At 43.6% G+C, this 21807-nt stretch overlaps 2 protein-coding genes across 2 annotated transcripts; one reads left to right on the top strand and one right to left on the bottom strand.

Moving 5' to 3' along the window:
• Window positions 1-153: 153 nt before the first annotated feature.
• Window positions 154-21411, bottom strand: LOC108670106 (kinesin-associated protein 3). Its single transcript, XM_047884263.1, has 20 exons — window positions 21327-21411; window positions 14262-14401; window positions 13601-13718; window positions 12572-12740; window positions 11229-11362; window positions 10357-10593; window positions 7910-8206; window positions 6952-7140; window positions 6473-6506; window positions 5673-5738; window positions 5176-5276; window positions 3896-3971; window positions 3791-3846; window positions 3426-3591; window positions 2349-2477; window positions 1671-1855; window positions 1201-1423; window positions 806-862; window positions 409-520; window positions 154-187 (listed from the first exon to the last, which is right to left on the bottom strand). The coding sequence occupies exons 2-20, from the start codon at window positions 14294-14296 to the stop codon at window positions 154-156; spliced, it is 2418 nt and encodes an 805-aa protein (XP_047740219.1). The 5' UTR covers window positions 14297-14401; window positions 21327-21411.
• Window positions 17182-19234, top strand: LOC108670107. Its single transcript, XM_018157557.1, has 3 exons — window positions 17182-17243; window positions 17660-18246; window positions 18426-19234. The coding sequence occupies exons 1-3, from the start codon at window positions 17182-17184 to the stop codon at window positions 19232-19234; spliced, it is 1458 nt and encodes a 485-aa protein (XP_018013046.1).
• Window positions 21412-21807: the final 396 nt, after the last annotated feature.

The following is a 21807-nucleotide window of genomic DNA, read 5'->3' on the forward strand; positions in this document are numbered from 1 at the left end:
AGTTGATTTCTCAATTCTAGTGAATAATGGTGCGTAGGAAGCGTCTCAAGAGCTACCTCAGCCAAGCGAACACTTGCATGGAGGCGCCAAGCAGTCGAAGCGTGACCGTGGGCGGTTTTAAAACAAAACCTCAGGTGCTTGTGAATCGTGGAATCATGACGTCTGAAGTGCGAGGCTAGTGCTAAATCTGCAACACACATTTTTTCTTCAATAGGTTATCACAAATCATATTCAGACTACAAATGTGACCAGAAACAGCTCTGGTTATTGCACGACTCCCAGTGACGGAACTTGTCAAACGACTTTCGCCGATTGGCGTTACTTTGGAATGGGCAGAGTTTCCAACACTATGCATTTTTTGCGCTACAAGTCTTTAGTACTGCAGTAAGAGTATATGGAGTGAAGTACATGGACATCAGCAGGCAGTTGGATGTACGGAGTCCAGGCCCCGTCACGCCTACGTTATGAAAGTTCGTGGGAGGGTCATGGAAGCGCCCGTCAATCGAAATCGCCGCTGAACCTGAAAAAATAACGTTTGTATCAACGCTTTGTGTTAATATACTAAATCTTGTACCTGTGTATACACAGAACAACTCGCATACAACTCAGAACATGCCATTATCGGGTATGTACAACTTCAACTCAGAACACATCATCAGGCGACTACAACTATAACTCCTATACGCCATCATCAGGCGACTACAACTATAACTCCTATACGCCATCATCAGGCCACTACAACTATAACTCCTATACGCCATCATCAGNCCTGTCTCTTATACACATCTAGATGTGTATAAGAGACAGGTGCTCGGGAGGGCGGATGGAAGGAACTCTTCGCTGTCCGGAGATGACAGCCCGTCTGAAGCAAACGGAAAATATTTTAGCAGAGATTTTTTCCGGACGGCAAGACAAATCTAGATAATTTTAATTAATCGATGTGAAAAGATCAGACAGACTCCACAAAATTCCAATACCTGGCTATTTAAACGGTAGGTAGTTCAAGAGACGAGGCGGGAGGGAACGATATGATATTTTTGTTAGATTGCTTTCAGGAACTGAAAATTAAATTTCTCAGCCTAATATTTGGCGTTTTGATTTGTTTCAATGACAGAAAATAGAATAAGGTATCCTAAGGTTTGATTTGTTAGCAATTTTATTCATCTAAAATTACAATTTCATAACTTGTTCTGATCTCACCACTGAGGAGGCTGTGGTGACTCGCGAGCACGTCTGAGTGGCGCATGTAGCTGGACCCAAGACCCTCCTCGCCCCCCAGCAGGAGGAGTTCCTCCCCTCCACCTCCACCAAAGGCGACCCCCTCATCCCCCAGCCCCGACCCCTTCACCATGGCCAACCACTGCGAGTTGTGCCACTGGAACTTATGCAGCTGCACCTGCTCCGCCCACTCCTTACTGTGCTCCTGCAGGAAAATAAATAAAAACTGATAAGCCGAAAATCATGAGCCTAGAAGAGAAGAGACCTTGCAAAAATAAACAATCCAGAGTTATGAAGAAGGAATAGGGAATTATGAGAAAGTTTTATATATCGCTCTCTTTTTCGCCAACTCTTTGTTTGAACAATTAAAACCCATGGCTTTGTCATGAAATATGACAAAATATTGACAAAACAAAACTAAATAGGCTGACAAAATATCGAGCATCTCTTACCGCAATAATGTCAAGCGTGGTGTCACAGACGCGCCGGATCTCGCTGTTGCTGTCGTGCATGAGGTCGATGAGGTAGGCAGGCACCTCGCGTGTGGCGATGACGTGAGGCCGTGTGTGGTCGTGGCGGCAGAACTGGTAGAATACGTACACGATCTGCAGCACAAGCTCGTCGTCCTCTTGCTTGTCTGGTGAGTGTAAGGAATGGACGAGCTCTTAGTTAACTCATACATAAGGATGTTAATGATATTACGTATTTGAAGGCCTGGTGACAAGGGTTTACTGGCGATGGACAAAATGGCACCCTTGAGCTAGGAATGCATTAATCGTCGTCAATGCTAGTCGTACCAAGTATCGACAATTACGGTTAGTTGACAGTGTCAATCAGCCGTAAAACTGTAAAAGTAGTACAGTATGTATAATATTAAAAAAACACAACTAAGATGTTTTCAGGTGTGAGCTTCATCGTCAATAGCAGGCATATTGAGCAAAGTGAACATGTAAACATCGGTTATATATACACCACGTTAGCTTATTGTAAAAGCTGTCACATTGAAACTGTATGTTAAGGCACTAGAAGTGCAAGCCATTTGAGGCCAGATGCAGGCGCAGGGAGGTTAAGTACAGGTCATTAGAGGCCAGTTTCGGGCCATTTGAGGCCAATAGCAGGCAAGTCCTCACCGTTGATGAGGGCAACGAGCGTGCTGAGGACATTGTTGTTCAGCAGCACCTCAGCAGCGGCCTCATCACCCGCCAGCGTCCCCAGCAGCACCACAACCTCCAGGATGATGTCGTCCGCGCTGCTGCATCCTGAGCATAACCATCAGCTGAACATGAATATCAGCTGAACATAACCATCAGCTGAACATAACCATCAGCTGAACATAACCATCAGCTGAGCATAACCATCAGCTGAACATAACCATCAACTGAACATAACCATCAACTGAACATAACCATCAGCTGAGCATAACCATCAGCTGAGCATAACCATCAGCTGAGCATAACCATCAGCTGAACATGAATATCAGCTGAACATAACCATCAGCTGAACATAACCATCAGCTGAACATAAACAACAACTTAGGTAAAAAAATTTCTTTACCGAAAATTGCCGCAAGTGCGGGCTTCGGAGGAGGAGAGGGCAACTCCACAAAGTTCTAACTTTGAAAATGATTTTTCACACTATTGATAGACTTCAATGGTCATTATGACGAATAAATTCGGAACATTATATGCTGGATGAAACAAATATGCTCAACACCAATTCAAATTTCGAGGCGATTCCCAATTGAGAAAGACAGTTAAATTTTGAAGTTCAAATTTCAAGGCAATTCTGAAGTTCCAAGGGCCAAGAGAGATTTTTGTAAAGATTTTAAAACCCCAGCAACAAACTCGTCATCTTCAAGTTCATCCACAGTAACGTGCCCGCACACACATCTGTAAGCGTTTAGTTATTTCCCTTTTAAAATCCTTCTCAAAAGTAAATTACTCCCCCAATTTTTCTAAGCCAGCTTCACGTTAAAACGACCGGCCCTCAGCAAGCTCTTGTATCAACGCCATTAAGAGACTCATAACTTACTTCACCAGGAGCGAGTCGTCGCAATACCGGCGGCGTATTAACAAGGGCAGTCTCACAAGACTCATGCTTGTCTCATAAGACTCACAAGACTGATGCTTGTCTCACTGAGTCTTGTCTCACTGAGTCATGTCTCGCAAGACTGATGCCGCTGCTGGTGTTGACGCCATAAGACTCACCAGGCTTGAGCTTGTCCTGTATCCAGGCGAGCAGGCCGAAGTTGGTGAGGATGCTGGTGTAGTCGAGGTGGGGGAGCGCCAGGTTGCCCAAGACACCCACGCACTCCAGCACAAACTCGTCCGTCACGGGACCCGACACGACGCTGCATAGCGCCTCCACGTGCGCCTGCCGAGCATGTGCAGCACGTCAGTTACAGTCAAAGACCTCGCCACACACGCGCGGTGCAGTCAAAGACCCCGCAAACCACGCGCGGTACAGTCAAAGACCCCGCAAACCACACGCGGTGCAGTCAAAGACCTCGCCACACACGCGCGGTACAGTCAAAGACCTGTCTCTTATACACATCTAGATGTGTATAAGAGACAGAAGCTGCATCATCTGATGACAAGGAGGGCGTTACGTCATGATCAGCTGCATCATCTGATGACAAGAGGGAGTTACGTCATGATCAGCTGCATCATCTGATGACAAGGAGGGCGTTGCGTCATGATCAGCTGCATCATCTGATCACAAGGAGGGCGTTGCGTCATGATCAGCTGCATCATCTGATCACAAGGAGGGCGTTGCGTCATGATCAGCTGCATCATCAGGTAACAGATGCAGATGGTCGTAAAAAGAGTCATTTTATTAATGGCTGCGAGCCAAGTTGACATCCGATGTCTTGTGTGACCGTCGCTTACCTCTAATATTTTCATATTTTCTATTGTGAGGACAATTGCAGCACAAGACAGTGGCACATAAAGTAAGAACACAAAGACTCGGATGAAGTACAGTCCTAAGAAAGAAGTACAGCCTAAGTAAGAAGACTCGTGGAGGAAGCAGGTGGAGGAGTTGAACTAACACACGGGCTTACAGTGTAAATGGCTAACAGTGGGGATGACGTCAGTATACATGGCTTACAGTGTAAATAAATTAGAGTGTAGAATGTAGATGGCCTACAATGTAGAATATAGATGGCTTACAGTGTAAATGAATTACAGTGTAGAATGTAGATGGCCTACAATGTAGAATATAGATGGCTTACAGTGTAAATGAATTACAGTGTAGAATGTAGATGGCCTACAATGTAAAATATAGATGGCTTACAGTGTAAATGAATTACAGTGTAGAATGTAGATGGCTTACAGTGTAGAATGTAGATGGCTTTCAGTGTAGTTGGATTACAGTGTAGAATGTAGATGGCTTACAGTGTAGATGGATTACAGTGTAGAATGTTGATGGCTTACAGTGTAGAATGTTGATGGCTTACAGTGTAGATGGATTACACCGTAGAATATTGATGACTTACAGTGTAGATGGATTACACTGTAGAATGTAGATGGCTTACAGTGTAGAATGTGTACAGTGTAATCCATCTTACAGTGTAGATGGATTACACTGTAGAATGTAGATGGCTTACAGTGTAGATGGATTACACTTTAAAATGTTGATGGCTTACAGTGTAGATGGATTACAGTGTAGAATGTTGATGACTAACAGTGTAGATCGCTTACAGTGTAGAATGTAGACGGCTTACAGTGTAGATGGCTTACAGTGTAGAATGTAGATGGCTTTCAGTGTAGATGGATTACAGTGTAGAATGTAGATGAATTACAGTGTAGAATGTAGATGGCTTACAGTGGGGATCGCTTACAGTGGGGATGGCTTACAGTGTAGAATGTAGATGACTTACAGTGGGGATGGCGTCAGTATAGAATGTAGATGGCTTTCAGTGTAGATGGATTACAGTGTAGAATGTAGATGGCTTACAGTGGGGATGGCGTCAGTGTAGGTGAAGAGACTCTTGGCCTTGTCGTCGACACTGAGGTGGTAGAGCACTGACAGTGCCGCCTGCTGGTGCTGCTCCGACTCTGCACAATTAATGGACAGCTATTGTGAGATGTAGATTTTAGAACATATGATACTGAAGCATTCGAGTCTATCATCGAAAACTTATATGCTGAACATTTAAACTCAAAGGAATTAATCTTTCTGCAGTCAAAGACGCAGTTGCATATGACATGCTATATATTGGAATATTCTCTTGAGCTTAAATAATCAATTTTATTCATTAATTAAAAGATACACTTGTTCATAAACTACTTTGCAATGTTCATACATCTGACGTCTGAGCAAAGCCCGCCATCTGAGACAGGCTTCCTTGATGATGGCATGCCGCCATGTGGCGTTCACTTACTCATCAGTGGTATGAGTTTGGGCAGCGCGCCACACTTGATGATGGAATGCCACATGTGGCGTTCACTCACCCATCAGTGGCATGAGTTTGGGCAGCGCGCCACACTTGATGATGGCATGCCACAATGTGGCGTTCACTCACCCATCAGTGGTATGAGTTTGGGCAGCGCGCCACACTTGATGATGGCATGCCACAATGTGGCGTTCACTCACCCATCAGTGGTATGAGTTTGGGCAGCGCGCCACACTTGATGATGGCATGCCACAATGTGGCGTTCACTCACCCATCAGTGGTATGAGTTTGGGCAGCGCGCCACACTTGATGATGGCATGCCACAATGTGGCGTTCACTCACCCATCAGTGGTATGAGTTTGGGCAGCGCGCCACACTTGATGATGGCATGCCACAATGTGGCGTTCACTCACCCATCAGTGGTATGAGTTTGGGCAGCGCGCCACACTTGATGATGGCATGCCACAATGTGGCGTTCACTCACCCATCAGTGGTATGAGTTTGGGCAGCGCGCCACACTTGATGATGGCATGCCACAATGTGGCGTTCACTCACCCATCAGTGGTATGAGTTTGGGCAGCGCGCCACACTTGATGATGGCATGCCACAATGTGGCGTTCACTCACCCATCAGTGGTATGAGTTTGGGCAGCGCGCCACACTTGATGATGGCATGCCACAATGTGGCGTTCACTCACCCATCAGTGGTATGAGTTTGGGCAGCGCGCCACACTTGATGATGGCATGNCCACGACGTTCAGGTCGCTCTGCACACAAAGAAATACTTTCTCCACGACGTTCAGGTCGCTCTGCACACAAAGAAATACTTTCTCCACGACGTTCATGTCGCTCTACACACAAAGATACACTTTCTCCACGACGTTCAGGTCGCTCTACACACAAAGATACACTTTCGCCACGACGTTCAGGTCGCTCTACACACAAAGAAATACTCCTCCACAACGTTCAGGTCGCTCTGCACACAAAGAAATACTTTCTCCACAACGTTCAGGTCGTTCTACACACAAAGGTCGCGTCACTAGTACGAGTAATTCGGCACAATTAGTCGCTCATTTCAGACCAACAAACTTGAATTCGTTTGCAAGAGAGTAACAGTTGGGGCGTGACACTTTAGCGCTCAGTATTTGGAATGTATTGCCAATGTTAGGCGTGACATTGCACATCAAACTGGTACTAAGCCCGCAGCATATCACATCACACGCACCATATCACAACACGCACACCACATAACATGCACCATATCACAAGACGCGCACCACATAACACGTACCATATCACAACACGCAAATCACATCACACGCACCACATCACACGCACCATATCGTCCTTATTCTCGGTGTATATGGAGAGCTTCTTGAGGAAGGAGAGCACCAGCAGCAGTAGGTGCGCGGACCGCCTCTCCAGCATGCGCACCAGCAGCCCTACGATGTTCTTACGGCGCATCTTCTCCTCCACCTTGTGGTCCTCTGCGATGTTCAGCAGCAGGTATGTGCACACCCGCAGCACCTGCAATGCACCTGCACTTATGTGGGAGGCTGCAGCACCTGTAATACACCTGCACTTATGATGTGTGTAATACTGCAGCACCTGTAATACACCTGCACTTATGATGTGTGTAATACTGCAGCACCTGTAATGCACCTGCACTTATGATGTGTGTAATACTGCAGCACCTGTAATGCACCTGCACTTATGATGCGTGCACTACTGCAGCACCTGCACTTATGATATGTGTACACCCGCAGCACCTGCAATGCACCTGCACTTATGATGTGTGTAATACTGCAGCACCTGCAATGCACCTGCACTTATGACGCTCTAAACACACATACACTAGCGATGCTTGCACACATGTAATGCTGATTGATGTAGGAATGATGAATAATCTTGTAGAACATGCCAAGCAAAGTTGCGAGTGACTCGGGATAATGGTGTCAGTAAGGCTGAGCGAGGCTGCGAGTAATGTTAGGAGTACTGTAGAGTAATGCAGTAAGGCTAAGCAATGTCGTGAGTACGACCAGACATTTCGGTGCAATAAGACAATGGAGGCGCAATACTAGTTCTCCATTGTCATTAACCATAAAACAATGCACAGTTCAAAGTTTGCGAGCTGCCCTAAGCATGAGTTCTGTTGCGTTACAATTGGAAACGAAGATACGAATAGCACTACACTTGCATCTCTCGTAATTATATATTGACATCGATTTATTAATACCTCATATAATAGATTAAATTTTTAGTAAAAATGAGATTGCAGTTGCTGATCAGCACTCACCTGGTCCTGTTTGTCCAGCACGCCCTGATATTTGCTATGAGTTTTATCAGCGTGGGTCTCCTCATCGTCCTCAGCGGAATGGCTGGACGAGCTGTTGCTGCTGGCGCTGCCCAGCTTGCTGGACTTGGATCCAGCAGAACCGCAGGGACTTGCCAGCTTGGACCCAGACGGGCTGGGTATCCTGGAGGTGGCGATGTTGCTGGGCTTGGCAGGACGTCGCTTGGAGGCGAGCTGCTCTCTGAGCTGCTGGGCGCGCTGTAGCTCTCCGTCCACGATGTCCATACACAGCGACCCGATCTGTGGGACACATGGCGCACTACACACATGGCGCACTTAGTGGGGCATAACTGCGGCACACATGGCGCACTTAGTGGGGCATAACTGCGGCACACATGGCGCACTTAGTGGCGCATATCTGCCGCGCACATGGCGCACTCGGTACCGCTAATAATCGAGATGTGATATTACCAATAATGGCCAGGCGATGAGGTTGTAGTTATTGCTTGTGTAAAAATAACCTTTTTCTCGTTATTATGAATACTTTGGATGAATAACAAAAACAGGAATAATTAGTTTAGCTCTTAATAATTCTTGGTTATATTGAGGTATTTTTTAACGAAAACTAAGAAGTATGAAAACGACAGTATTACAGGAGAACAGTAATTGAATAGGTACTGTAACTATGTACTCATTTAATCATAAACACACAAATAGTAGGTATTTTACAAAAAGCATTTACCACGCCAAATTCTTTGAAATGAAGACACTTTAAAAATTGGCATAGAGGGTCTGAAAAAATGGTGAAATAAAACGGCATGTTTGATCTTAGCTTTAAACTGTTCTATATCCATCTATCCATATAACTATTTTTTCATATAGCTTTTAATCCATATAGCTGTTCTATATGCATTTGGACACACAATCATATCAGTAGGATATGAGAAGATACTAGGAAAATTTCGATCATTTCATGTAAATGCAACTGAACAGAATTTTGTTTCAAGTTAGAAAATGACCAACAATGTCAGAGTCAACAAAGAATTGTATCTCTGCTCACCTTGAAATGCAATATGACGGATTGGAAGTTGGAGAAGGCAGAGAAGCAGAAGAAGATGTAGACGATGTTGTAGCTGAGGTCGAGGCTCTTCTTCCAGTCCTCCCTTAGGGTGCGTGCCAGTGCCCCAATGATGGCTCTAATGATGACGTGCATCAGAGGAGACAACAATATATGTGACATGCCCCCAGCTCTGCCTCATTCTGCGCGAGTTCGTTGAGGTAGTTGTGGTTACGTGCGAGCTGCAGCAGCAGCCTTTAATCTTGCTGGGCAAGTCTTCGTAGAACATCTCCTGCACACACATCAGCAAATTAGCATCTCCTGCACACACATCAGAAGAAGCACTGCGAGCAAAGCGAAGAAAAACATCAACATTTTAAAAGCCCTATCTGGAGCTGACTGGGGAAAGGACACGGAGACTATTGTGCAAACCTACAAGGCGCTGATACGTCCAGTTCTGGAGTATGGAAGTAGTATATGGGGTCCCATAACATCGGAAAGTGGCTGGCAGAAAATACAAACTGTTCAGAACTCTGCCCTGAGAATTGCCACAGGACACACGCGACACCAACGCAACATCTTCACGACGAAACATCTGTCCTGCCTCTGAAGAACCACGTGCAGATGACGGCCTCGCAACTGAGGGAGAAGAGCAAACTGGAAGAACACCCACTGAGAAGTCTGATGAACCAAGAACCAATCAGACTCATGAAAAAGACCATATACAACAGCGAGTATAGCATAAAAGTGTATGAATGCAACAACAACAACAGTGATAGCAGCGTGGAGGTGAATAGAAACATGAAGACATTGCATACCACCGCAGTCGAGAGACACCTAGAATCGAGAACACCCAACAAGATTCTAAATGCACCTGCACCTAAAGTAAACGAAATAGAGAGGACTTTGGACCGAGGCATGAGGCGTACATTGGCGCAGTTAAGGGCGGGAAAATGCCCAATGCTTAGAGAATACCTCAATAAGGTCGATGAGGCTAATTACCCAACACCATCATGCCCTCTGTGTCAAAACCACACCCACAACACACAACATCTGTTTGGGTGTGCTGAAATTCCAACCAGCCTGCAGCCTGAAGATCTATGGAATAAGCCAGTGGAAGTGTCCCAACTGATCAGAGTGTGGCAAGACCGGCTCGGCGCTCCGGAGGGGGGTGGGCCTGGGCGGCACTCAGTCGAGTGACGTTGTGGTGATCATCATCATAGGAAAATTTCGATCATTTCATGTAAATGCAACTGAACAGAATTTTGCATAATGTTAGAAAATGAATGACAAGTTATTCAAAGTCAACAAAGAGTTTTATTTTTTGTGAGATTCATGATACGATAAAACAGTACCTATTGAACATGAAATTTCACGTTACGGTAAGACTAACCTTGAAATGCGATATGACGGAATGGAAGTTCGAGAAGGCAGAGAAGCAGAAGAAGATGTAGACGATGTTGTAGCTGAGGTCGAGGCTCTTCTTCCAGTCCTCCCTGAGGGTGCGTGCTAACGCCCCCAGCACCGCCTCGTTCTGTGCGAGTTCGTTGAGGTAGTCGGGGTTACGTGCGAGCTGCAGCAGCAGCGCAGTGCCTTTAATCTTGCTGGGCAAGTCTTCATAGAGCATCTCCTGCACACACATCAGCAAATTAGCATCTCCTGCACACACATCAGCAAATTAGCATCTCCTGCACACACATCAGCAAATTAGCATCTCCTGCACACACATCAGTAAATTAGCATCTCCTGCACACACATCAGCAAATTAGCATCTCCTGCACACATATCAGTAAATTAAACTAATTATCAACATTCTTTGGGCGGGTGGACCATTTCCTGCACAGACCACAGCATGTGAAATTAATTTAAATTGTGCAAAGCATTGCCTGCATCAACAACGAATGAAATTACTTTAAATACCTACTACAGAGCATTTCCTTCTGAAAAATTTGTGTAGATGGGACAATGCCACTGTGTATTGTTATGCACAAACATCAAAAAGAGCGAGTGTATATTTCAATGAAAATCTTTGGCATATTCTGAATTGGAAATGAGTTTTCAAAATGATCAATTTGGCAATATGGCGATTTAAGTTCATAATTCATGCCCTGTTTTGAGGGTTGTCAAAGTCACAAATGCATAGGGAAATTGAAATAATTGACAGTATAGACACTGCAATGCAGGCCAGTGTACCTGACAGTAAAGACACTGTGATGCAGGCCAGTGTACCTGACAGTAAAGACACTGTGATGAAGGCCAGTGTACCTGATATGAGTCGATCTCAGCAAAGTACGCAGTGCCGTGCAGTTCCTCTTTAAGTGCGCCTGTGAGGCTGCCGGAGAGGCTGGCGCTCGACGTTGAGCTTGTGAGGTCGGAGTGGCTGGAGCGCGTCAGTGCATCTGCGCTCATCATTATGTTACGGATATCAATTTTTATTTATAAGTGCATTTTATTAATAAACTAATGCTGTTTTTAATAAAAGCAACTATTCGACCAGTGCTGATTTGATTTAACAATATTCCAAGACGTCCTATAATTCCAATATTGATGACAGATGATGACAGCAGCGAGAACAGCTACTCTCATTATTGAATGGTTCTTTTCAAACCTGATTGAATGAAAATAAACTTCATTGCCTTCACATGTAGAAATAATTATTGAATTATCAACTTTAATATTAACCTCTGCATTTATCATGATGTTTCACTTTTCACCGTAAAATTTATTATTGAATTGCACTAGGAAAAATAATGCAGTATATTCAATAAGACTGAGTAAATACATGATTTAATTGTATCACTTGCCTGAAGCATAATTGAACACTTTCAAAGTACTTACAACAATGATACTATTCTACTATTCAACTAAACTATTCTACTAGCAGAGTAGGTAAAAGTGATAGTAAAATAAAGAAAATTAGGAAGCACATGAAACAGACTTATAACTTGTAGCAGTTGCAGAAACTTCATCATATTTTAAATATGAAACATAGATTAGTTTCCCAAGTGAGATAGCAAGCATAAAAATTTACATTAATATTGAGATCCAATTCAACAATTGGATAAGAAGGTGGATCAATTTTACAATAAATTATTGGATATAGGCAAAAAATCAGATAAGTAAATAAAGTAAGCAGATTGGTTTACTTGTTTCTCATTGACAACTAAATTCTCCCCCACATGAACAAAGTGTAGAGAATCATGTCTAATATGCAAGGAGGTATGCTTGTGAACATGTTTTCAACTGATGGTGCATGGAATAAACACCCAAAATAAACACTGAGTGCAATCACATGTTGGTTGCAGTGATAGATTTAGAGTTCAACTGTGGCAGCAGTCTGTGAGCTTATGTTCTAGATGTTCTAGACAATGATTTAAATATTATTAAATTTGAATATCATTAAATAATTTTGCACCAAGTAGAGAATGAATGAAAGATTTTTAAAGTTTAAACTTACCTACTCAATAGAGTAGTCTGAGCATATTCTACAATTCATTCAACAATTGACAGAAAATTATGACATTAAAATATTGGAACACTTGCCTTAGTGGAATTAAATCTATAGTAAATATAAAAGGCAGTGCTAATCAGCCTCAGTTTGTACTGACCACTCTTGTGGTCTGGCCGCTTCCTGGTCTTGAGATATGAGATGAGATGCTGCACCTCCGTCAGCTTGGACTGATGGATGAGTTTACACTTGTCCAGCACCTCCTTGGCTACCGTCACCACATCAGACTTGCTGTCTAAACTCTTCAGTCGGATGATCTTCTGACACTCCTGATATGAATAAAAAATATATTTATATACACATCAGACTTGCTGTCTAAACTCTTCAGTAGGATAATCTTCCGACACTCCTGATATGAATAAAGAATATATTTATGTACACATAAGACTTGCTGTCCAAACTCTTCAGTCAGATGATCTTCTGACACTCCTGATATGAATAAAGAATATATTTATGTACACATCTGACATGCTGTCTAAGCTCTTCAGTTGGATGATCTTCTGACACTCCTAATATGAATAAAGAATATATTTATGTACACATCTTACATGCTGTCTAAACTCTTCAGTCGGATGATCTTCTGACACTCCTGATATGAATAAAGAATATATTTATGTTCCTCAACAAAATTACACAAATTGAGCTCATCTCTTGACAAATTAGCTCCTTACTGGCCAAATAATAAGGATAGAAAAATATTTTATTGGCTATAAAGAGAATTAATTCTTGTAACACAAATGCTCCAAAACATTTGCCCTATGAGCTGCTGGGAATGACAAAAAATATTACAGTAAAAAAGCTACAATATTGCTGCTTGATCACAATAAATCTTCTTGCCTTGCCCAAAAAGGCAAATTAAAGAGGAACGTCAACACATGATACTATGAATATCTGACAAACAATTTTTACATTATTGGCATATGCAGAAAATGTAGCATTAAATTAAAAAATATCAAAAAACCACTTCCAATGTAGCCCAATGACACCTCCAAATTTTCAGTAAGTACCTAATGAACTAATCAATCATTACTTGCATGATAAGTAATAAGTGATTACTTACCAGATTGCTTGATATACTAATTATTTCCAGGGAGATCACCTAATCTAAGATCTAATTAAGGGAGATCACCTTCTTGTCCCCCAGCATCGGGTCTCCCATCTGCCCAAGGATGGTAGCCTCCATTTCATAGTTGACTACGATAGCCTTCTCAGTGGGGTGCACATCCAGAGACAGCACCTTCACCTTCCTGAAGTTTAACCAGCAGTAAATTTCAAACCAGTCTATTTGTTATGACACAAATTAAAACGGTAATGATATCAAGACAACATGAATTAGTAAAAATCAACAGCAGAAATATTCAGGCAAATGTGAGATTATATATGGATTTAACCTACTGAATGATCAAATCAGAATAATTTGTTATTCTGTAAGTACATGAGTTAGTACCTATCTTTTTTTCTTGAGTCTCGGTAGGTACTGTTTCAACCATTTGCTTCCAGCACATGATACAAAAAGCTGATGATACAGTATATGATAAGTATTTCAATTGAGACAATGAACCCTGCTATAGGTAAGTTAACTTAAGAATGAAGAAATAAGTTGTAATCAAAGAACATCAATAACCATTTCTAAATTGAGAGAATAAATTGATTAAAATATTACTTCACTTTAAACAAGCCTATTGGTGCCTAGAGAGTATATTCAGCAAAAATATTAGCACAGTAAGTAAATTAGTCTATCATGATGAAATTGATGAATAGAAATTCATTTAATTTCTATTAATACTTACTTCTTCAGGTATTTGGCATCTTCTGCTTGCAACATTGCTGAATTAGGGAATTAACAGCCAGCAAGCAATCCAAAATTAAGAACAATCTTTTGTTCTACAAATTATTCTACCAGTTTATGCATTCATAGAATTAAATATTTCTGAAAGAACAACAGATGGTATAAGTAAAATGATTATAATATATATATATATGATTATAATTTCATGTTCAGCTGAAAACAAAGAAGGAAGCATACCAGCGTTATTTACAGACTCGTAGCGATGCTGACTATAACCTATATGCAAGAGCTCGAAATCAAGCTAAGGAAAGCTGTCGCACCGCCGTAAAAACCCTCGAAAAAAGTATTGCTAAAAATGCAAAAAAGAACCCGAAAGCCTTCTTTTTATACGCTAGCTCGAAGTGCAAGATGAAGGACGGTATTTCTGATTTGAAAGTAGATCAGCGAAAGATATCCTCTGATGAGGGCAAAGCCAACGTACTTAATCATTTTTTCAGTAGCGTATTTACTGATATCTCAATCAATCGTCAGTTATGGAAAGATCGGGTTCCAAAGGCCGGATCCCTTGTGAATCAAGTCACGAAAAGTTCAAGAATCGGCAACAGGCCATGGGCCTATGTCTTCAACGCCGACACTTCTATTCTATTCTATTCTATAATGAGCAAATTGTAGAGCAGCACATATTTCCAGCCCAAGGAAGATGAATGTCTGATGAAATAGAACAATAGTGATACAAATTCTCTCAATAAATCTGTGTTTTTTGTGTATATAGTCATGCACATTCCATTCCATATGTTTATTGTTAGTGGCCACAAGGGTACCTACGCTACCTATTACCAACTGTACTGTCCATCTTCTACTAGTCTGTCTATTGTATTGTTCTGAGAGCTTCACACTGACACTGCCACCTTTGTCCACAGATGGCTCAGTACCAGATTTCATGTCATGACCTAATATCTCAACATGATGGGAAGGCTTTGAGGGTTAGAAAGAACATTTACTGTCTAATCTCTTATCTTGCTTGACATTTGAATCAATTCCAAAACAGGCCAATCAATTTTTGCTTTGGCAATCACAAATTTGGAGATCTGGTTGGCAGTTCCTAGTATAGACTTTTGAGAACATTAATAACACACAAAGGTACCACCTGATGGAATGTTGTCGTTTGGTAATTATTGGAGCTTTGAAGACTTTTTCATGCAGCTTCACCTCCACAACTGTAGCTTCACCTCCATATTCACCATCACCATCACCATGACACCAACACATTCTAATGATAATAAAACAAGTGCTACAGTACATACTAATGATACTATACTTAAAGTGGTAAAGAGAACATAAAAAATGTTAATGATAATGTAACCCATTTAGTATCTAGAGGATGCCCTACCTTGTGCCTCACATGAGAACATAGTGGCAAAGCAGAGAGATTTTTAGACTCTCCCTCAAATTCATTTTTGAGTCCTATAAGTAGACAAGCAAAGTATCATGGATACCAGCATTATCATACATAAGAAATTGGTTTAAATCTTGAGTAAATGAGATTAAAAATGAACTGATTCTAAAAAAATCTCTGGTTTGTCAAATTGTCACTATGCATGAGAACCAATCAGCTAGGCAAGAGTCCAGCCTGGGCGTGGGCAGCTTAACCTAGAGCCTCTGCCCTCTTGAAGACTTGAGGCCAATAGGCCTTGTACAAGTAATATTTAATGTGAGTATGCCAATAAGATGGATCTCTTATGAGCAGTGTTCTCAAGGAGCAAAAAGATAATGAAGATACATGACTGAGACAAATAAAAGCACCTTTCACATTCGTTAGTAGGAAGGAAGGTTCTACAGCAGGAAGGTTCTACAGATGATAATTTGAAAACACTGGTCGTCGGCTCACTCGCAGGGTCATTACTGTGAATTTCTTAAGAAATTAGTTTTGTGGACAAATAGATTAAAAATATGATACATGGGCTTATTTCTTCACTGCCAACACTTCTATTCCATTAATATTGTTTAATGTTGGCATCTGAGCTCACTGCCTTCACTTTGCTGGTGATGATGATGACAGCCTTGACAGGTTGTAAACTTGTAGGTGACGAAGAAGTCCAGGTCCAGGCCAGCGCAGACCACTTGTAACACCTAGAGGACTCAGCAATGATTATTTAATTAAAGACTTCACCTTCTCACTTTCAGTTGCACTCTTCTCTCTGCTGATGCTTACTGAGCCTTACTCTCCAGTCTCCACGTTGTCAACAGTCTCTTATGCCTTATGGTGTGTAGTGACTAGTGATGACGTGAGGCTGTGAGCTTAACCCCTCATGCAAATGTGAGCTTAACCCTCCATGCAAAGACATGAAAACTGACTTTGAGCCTTTGGGCTTTGAGGAGTGAATGTTTGTTGACTGTAAACTCAGCAATAGTGAAACCTGGACCTGAGTGGACCATAGGCCTTGTTTACCGCAGCCCCAGTAGCTCAAAAGACAACAACCAGAGGCAGAACCTGAACCAAGTTCAACCAACTACTGAGAATGGTGACAGAGGCTAAACCCCAGCACCTGCTTGTACTAGGCAACTTCAATTTTCCAGAAATAGACTGGGAGAGAGAATTAAGCAAAGCAAGCACAAACCACTCTGCCAGCAAGCAAGTTTCTCACTGTGTTTAAGGAATAAGGACACTGGACACCTACCTTATCCAGCACCAGAGGGCAGAGAGAGCCAACTAGGCTCAGAAACGGCCAGCACCAACGCTGGACGACTTGGTATTGACAAAGCGGCAGGACCAGGTAAACGAGATAACCACAGCCTCAGCACCTGGTAGAAGCAACCACGCCACAGCAGCCACACTCCTAACCAACGTCGCCTGCAACTATCAGAAAGAGAAACAAAAAAATCAAGCGCGACCAAACTTTCTCAAAGCAGACTACAGCAGGATGGGGGAGGACCTCGACCGCATTATCTGGGATGAGGAGCTGGGAGAGTCGGAGAGAAGGATGTAAACAAGGCATGGGCCGCTTTCAGGACGCACCTGGAAAACATGATCGAGAGATTTGTACCGAAAGTCCATAACTCAGGGGTACAGAAGAAGAAACGGCTTGACTGTGGAACCAAGACCTCTGTCCGCAAGAAACACAAGTTGTACCAGCGTTGGCTGTAGACACAAGCAGGCGAGGACTACAGAGCGTATGCCAAAGCCAGAAACCAAGCAGCAAGAGCATGCCGTGCTGCCAAGCGAAAACTAGAGGCGACCATTGCAACCCAGGCAAAAAATCACCCCAAGTCTTTTTGGTTGTACGTTAAAGCCGAAACAAAGACAAGATCAGGCGTTGCAGACTTGAGAAAAGAGGATGGAGACCTCTTGAACCTCTTGACCAATCAAGAGGCAGACCTCTTGAACAATTTTTTTCAAAGCATCTTCACAGAGGAGAAAGGAGGTGATCTGCCTGAGTACACATACGACAGGGAGCTGTCAGACTTCCAGATTACAGAGGATGCAGTGAGGAAGCAGTTGGCAAGCTTGGAGAAGAGAAACGCCTCAGGCCCTGATGGCATCAGCCCCAGTCTGCTTGCTGAACATGCTGAACCTCTTGCCCAGCCCATCACCATCATCTTTAGGAACTCCCTAGAGTCTGGCACCATAGCCAGAGACTGGAGAACCAGCAATGTGACCCCCATCTTCAAAAAAGGCAGTCGCCTTCTAGCCAGCAACTACAGGCCCGTCAGTTTGACCTGCATTTTATGCAATTGCATGGAGGCCCTCGTCAGGGATCAGATCGTCGACCACCTGCAGTGCAACAGCCTGATCAGCAGAAAGCAGCACGGCTTCACCAAGGGGCGGTCTTGTGTCACCCAGCTTCTTGAGAGCCTAGACATCTGGACTGAGGCCCTAGACGAAGGAGGATCCATCGACGCGGTCTATATGGACTACATGAAAGACGCACAGACGGCTTGTAGCAAAAGTGGAGGCTCATGGCATCAAGGGGAGAGTACTCCAGTGGGTCAGAGATTTTTTGGCAAACCGTACCCAGCGAGTCATCGTGAACGGCGTGTCGTCAAGTCCAGCAGATGTACGGGGCGGTATTCCGCAGGGAAGCTGTTTGGGGCCCATTAATTTGCTTCGTGATGTACATCAACGATCTACTGAGCCATGTCTAGAGCCACATCGAGCTCTTTGCAGATGATACCAAGGTCTTTGCCCGCAGTGACATCCCAGAGGCAAGAAAAACCCTGCAGGAGGACCTGGACAGACTCCACAAGTGGTCTATGGACTGGCAACTGCACTTCCACCCCGAAAAGTGCAACCTGCTTCGCCTTGGATACACCAGCGACACCGTCCAGTACACCATGAGAGGCTGCAATGCTCAAGGCAAAGAGTACGTGACCCTACTGATGGAAAGGGACACTGAAAAAAATCTGGGAGTAGTGATCGACAGGGACCTGAGCTTTAAAGGCCAAGTAGTGCAAGCAACAGCTAAGGCGAACAGAGTACTGGGTGTTATAAGGCGAACCTTCGACTGCATCACGCCTGAGATCTTCATCCAGCGCTACAAATCCCTCGTTCGACCGATGCTCGACTATGGCCACTCACTCTGGCAGCCAAGGCACAAGACTCTGTGCTCCGACCTGGATGACGTTCAGAGGAGGGCAGCCAAGCTTATCGCAAGCCTCAAGGACAAGCCGTACCCAGAACGCCTCGCCTCGCTTGGTCTACCCAGCTTGGAGCACAGAAGACTAAGGGGGGACATGATCGACATTTTCAAGTACGTCCACGGCGCCTACGAAGCTGACCGCCTCCAGCTGCACCTTCACGACGGCAGAGTTACCCGCGAGAACAGCCTGAAACTCGCCAAGGGCCAATGCAGACTGAACGTCAGAGCCAGCTACTTCTCCTACCAAGTCGTGTCAATATGGAACAGCCTGCCGGACAACGTGGTCACTGCCCCCTCTATTAACGCCTTCAAGATCAGGCTCGACAAGCACTGGTGACTAGGCGACACGCAGAGAACTGTACGACCCCGAATGCTGTCATTAGCTCCCCTTTTGGCACTTCTAGATTAACTGCTAGCCACGCATGCGACAAATAGTCAAGAAGCAACCCAACCAGGCATGGTGAACAGGCCGCAAGGCCTTTTATACTGAACTTATCAATTATCAAGTAATGGAAGCAAGATGATGGCGCTGTAGTGGTGTGGCTTGTGTATCATTATTCAGCTTGCTGCGCCATGCATTCTTTCCACTCACCTGTGTTCTCTCTTTCCAGACTCATGAATGTGAATTACTCTCAGATAGATCTTTTGAGTCAGTGCATGTATTTGTGCCAGCCTTAAGCTTATCCCTGTGCCGTGGTTGATGGAATTGATGCAAGTTTACCAGACATTTGATGCTGTGACGTTCCTTGCCTGATCCTGCTGCTTGCTGATTGCCTGCCTGCTTTTGCCCCTTTATGGGTGAGTAGTGGCATTTGCCTGAGCCAGGTGTTAATGCTCCCACTCTTTTATATATTCACCCATTTGTGTTACATTTATAATTGTGTCATGTGTGCCAATGCATTTATTGCGTTATATTTTATTATGTTACATACTTGTATATCTGTCACTTGCTCTCCTGTCGTGCACTAAAGCCAATTCCCGCATTTTATTCACTTGTAGGGCATCAAGAGTTGAGTCTAGAAAACCTGGGAAGTAAACTGAATCCAAGGGCATCCTTCACCACAACTCCAGTGCAGCAAGTGAAATTGGATTGCTCCTTGTGGCGGGCTGTTGACAAGCACTGAGAGAACAGTGATTCCTTTGAGTAACCTGCCTCAACCTTAGTGGAGCACACAGAGGAGAGACTTGCTGAACTAATTTTCACATTGTCCGGAATTATTGTGCCAGTGCAAATATGTTTTTATTGTGATGTTCTAGAAAAAAACAAGCAATTTTAGATGGTAATTAGGGATTGATTTTATTGCCTGACCATGCATTTGCCATTTGTATCTTGTGTGATGTCAGCCCATGTGGGTGACCTTGGCTAACTGGTTCTTTTGTTTTAGTGATTAGGACTTGCGATTTGCTAGTTCAACAAGGACTGAGAGCCTGGTGATTTCACAAGATTTCTGCTGTTTTTATAGTGCAAGCTCCACCTGCTAGTGTGCCTTGCTGCTTCCATACCATCATAACACTACTAACCCCATTTCATTCTGCACCAACTGCAGGTGTCTGCGGTTTGTTGGTCGTATGCTGGTTTCAGTGGTTTATAATATATTTCCCTAAGCTGTGCCCAGGTGGTTTCAGTAGTCTTACTACTCTTACATGCCAGTCTTGTCCACAGCTGTACCATCTACCTCTTTAATATAAATATTAAACTTACCGGGGCCAAACGCCTCCCCTTACATTTTTGGTGCCCAGACTTGTGGTTTGAGGTGTTCAGGTTTGGTGGGTCTGCTGTCTGCACATCTTGTGGTATTTTTTTGGGGATTGCATCTTTTCTGTTGCCTTTCTGCTGAGTGCTGTGAGTGTCAGAATGGATATGGTTCTCTCAACTAATGGTGGGTTGCTGGATGAAGCAACAGGCGGGAAGTCTCAAGATAATGAGTGCATGATGCAGTCGGTGAAGCCAAAGAGACCCCCCCAGAAGCATTGTGGCCTTCTATCTCAGGAGCGGGATGGAGTAGTTGATGCAGAGCTCCCTGATGCTCCATTGCATTTGGCTAAGTTGGCAGTCAAGTTGGAGATGATAAAGTTTATATTGTCAACTTCCAAGGCATCCAAGCCCCTCCCAAGCTAGGGCCTTCAAATTCTACTGAACTGAGGGCATTGCTTGTCCTATTTGAGTACTGGATCTGTGAGTCTGCGCGAACATTGATCGTCTGACCCCCTGGCAACACCGACATTAGTATTGGCTGGGACATATCCGACTCACACTCAGCCTCGTCATCAGTTGATCCAGATAACGAATTACTATTTGCTTTTTTCCTACGTTTTCCCTGTCCCATTTTTCCAGTCTAAGTTAATTGGACCTACAAAACAAACTAAGAGATATTATATCAAAATTTCTATTTCAAGAGAGCCTTCAGATTATCAGATAGGTTACTCACCGATTTTCAAAGTGTCACAGCTCTTACCAACGTCGTCGACCGCCGTGACGTTTTTTTCGCGACAGTTTTTACATTTTGGGCCCACGGTGACGTCACAGTCGGAACAACAAACGACATCCGCAAAGAGCAGCTGCGCGTCGGTCAATCTTGTATTAATTCAACCATGATCACGTGATAACTAGTAAAAGTTCAAATTGTCGCACATCTGCATGGGCTACCTCAAGTAATTTAAATCGATGGGAAAGCTTCACCTCAAGAGTGGGGGAAATACGAGATGGTTTTCCTTCGATGACCAGCTTAAGATTTTCAATAGGGTTAAAGAGAGTACAGGATATTGCGGTCGACCGAGGGGACATTCTAGCCGGGGAGGGGGTGACTTCACACCCAGGCAGTAGAGTCACCCACAGTAACGTAACCTTTGTTAGGGGCAAAACAAATAATAAATAACAATATAAATATTAAATAATTATTAACTAGTGAT

The sequence above is a fragment of the Hyalella azteca genome, unplaced genomic scaffold (genome assembly GCF_000764305.2).
Source record: "Hyalella azteca isolate HAZT.00-mixed unplaced genomic scaffold, Hazt_2.0.2 contig15055, whole genome shotgun sequence".
NCBI lineage: Eukaryota > Metazoa > Arthropoda > Malacostraca > Amphipoda > Hyalellidae > Hyalella > Hyalella azteca.

Excerpts from the sequence above, each read along its gene's own strand:
- LOC108670106 (XM_047884263.1), bottom strand. The coding sequence starts at position 14,296 with ATGTTGCAAGCAGAAGATGCCAAATACCTGAAGAA. Across the intron at positions 3,972-5,175 it reads ACACTGACGCCATCCCCACT|ATGATGCAGCTGATCATGAC; the intron begins GTAAGCCATCTA and ends CCTTGTGATCAG. Across the intron at positions 863-1,200 it reads TCACCACAGCCTCCTCAGTG|ACGGGCTGTCATCTCCGGAC; the intron begins GTGAGATCAGAA and ends CGTTTGCTTCAG.
- LOC108670107 (XM_018157557.1), top strand. The coding sequence starts at position 17,182 with ATGGGGGAGGACCTCGACCGCATTATCTGGGATGAGGAGCTGGGAGAG. Across the intron at positions 17,244-17,659 it reads GGAGAGTCGGAGAGAAGGAT|CATCTTCACAGAGGAGAAAG; the intron begins GTAAACAAGGCA and ends TTTTTTTCAAAG. Across the intron at positions 18,247-18,425 it reads AGGGGAGAGTACTCCAGTGG|ATGATACCAAGGTCTTTGCC; the intron begins GTCAGAGATTTT and ends AGCTCTTTGCAG.